The following is a 1,864-nucleotide window of genomic DNA, read 5'->3' as shown; positions in this document are numbered from 1 at the left end:
ACCACAGAACATATGTGAAAAACAACACATTAAAATACCAAACACAGTAAGCAAAGGGATCTCCTTGGCTCTGAAAGACCCTAGCGAGACCCTTTAAAGTTTAACAGGCTGAGCAGTCTATCCCAGGGCCCCGCTCCTTGCAAATCAGTGGCAACAGGGGCGGGAGGACAGAGAGCTGTGAAGGATCCGATGCCTGCTTCTAATCCTGCGCATGCCATTGAAATGCTGGGCAAGACACCGCGCACCCTGGGTCGGGCCCCTATGCTTCAGAAAGGTGCCAGCAGAGCCAGGTCTTGCAGCGGTACTGAAGACATTTATTAATTAATTGCTAATTGCGGTGTTATTCCTGTGAACTCTGCCTTCGTAAAGCAGAAATTACTCCAGCCCAAAACATTCACAGGTGCTCATTTCCATGGGGAAATGCAGCATGAAGCACAGCCTTCCTACAGGCTGTGTGAAAGCAGTAATAACTGAGAATTTCATTAGTTCCTCTTCCTTTTTCGACTGAAGAAGAACGTACAATCAGAAGATAGGAGAGGGGGAAGGAAGAGTTGTGGAAGCCATGTTTTAAAGGCGAGGGCGCCTTCTAGTTTTGCTTCAGTACTTTTTACCAGGGAGCCCATCAGTCCTAGTTCTCACTCTGGCAGTATGGCAGCGCATCACCTATGCGCTGACAAGGACGAAGGCAGTACTGAGCTACGCTCAGTAACAAGACTTTATATTTTACATCTCTGTGATACAGCTGCCGCCATTGCAAAGCCGCTATACGGGGTCTTGAGTTACATGAAAACTCATTACAAGCATAAATAACGCATCTTGCATTATTGGCATATCCTGATAACCCTAAGCCAAAGGAAGTGGTGCACATTATTGCTTAAAAACTACTTTTAAGGGAGAAATGGCAACTGCTTCTTGTAATTGGGGATGAGCCTCCGACTTCTGTCTTGTTACCAAATTACTCATTTTTACCTAGAGGCGAGGCCGTTTATGCCTATGACAAACTCTGCGGCAACCACCACCATCGCACGCTCCTGCCATAGCACTGTCATTTAGTATATAAAGCCATAAAAAGCTCTGAAAGGCAGCAGAGCTCCAGAAGGCAGCTCGCTGACTTTGCCTTGTTTTTCAGCAGTATCGCTACAAGTGACGTTAGGCATGGGAGAGCCAAAGGCAATAAAGCCCTCATGACGTGAACCTGTTGTTCCCAGAATACAGATTGTACAGAACTGAGCTCGGTTCCAACCGGTATAAATTGCCTGTCATTTTCCTAAGCAATGCCAAAAACTGTTCACTCGGTTACTCTTCCGTTCCTTATCTTGGTGCTGTCCTGCCTTCTGATGATCTAAGACCATGCACTGTCTAAATCCATTACAGTTGTAGAGTGCTACTATAATATTTACTTGACAAATCAAGTCTACTGGATATTTTCATTTTTTGGTGTAATACGGGCCATATTAGACAATTTCTTTTCCTTTGTATTCTGTCTTCCTATTCCACTTTTTTTTTCTGGTAAATTCTGACTTTAATTAAGGACATTTTTAAAGCAAGTTTTCCAATAGAAACTGAATGGAAAATTGGGGGTGGGGGAAGAGCCATAAAAGTCTTACCTGTTACTTAAGCTTCCCGCTCTGTTTCCATAGGATCATTTATACTTTCAACTTGACTATTCGTTTCAGCTGAAAACAAAATGAGATAGTCATCAAATTCTACTCATGATACTTGTTAAGTTTATCACATCGAGTAATAACCACTTCTAACACAAAGGGGACATATATTGCATTAAAAATTCCACACCATAAATCCACAAAAAGGTCTCTTAGACCAGCCACCCTAACCTATGCTTACATGGAAACCCCGACGAGCA

The 1,864-nt window shown here is 43.3% G+C and overlaps 1 protein-coding gene across 1 annotated transcript in view; it reads right to left on the bottom strand.

Moving 5' to 3' along the window:
* Positions 1-1,614: 1,614 nt before the first annotated feature.
* The window catches only part of MACROD2 (mono-ADP ribosylhydrolase 2), an 892,593-nt gene continuing 892,343 nt past the window's right edge, over positions 1,615-1,864 (bottom strand). Inside the window, exon 19 of the mRNA XM_009634665.2 lies at positions 1,615-1,676. Coding sequence (XP_009632960.2) covers positions 1,615-1,676 — 62 coding nt within the window. The remainder of the gene's footprint in view (positions 1,677-1,864) is intronic.

This window comes from Egretta garzetta, unplaced genomic scaffold (assembly GCF_000687185.1).
Source record: "Egretta garzetta isolate BGI_Z169 unplaced genomic scaffold, ASM68718v1 scaffold252, whole genome shotgun sequence".
Taxonomy (NCBI): domain Eukaryota; kingdom Metazoa; phylum Chordata; class Aves; order Pelecaniformes; family Ardeidae; genus Egretta; species Egretta garzetta.
The sequence above is the reverse complement of the archived record's forward strand: the minus strand, read 5'-3'. Positions and strand labels throughout refer to the sequence as shown.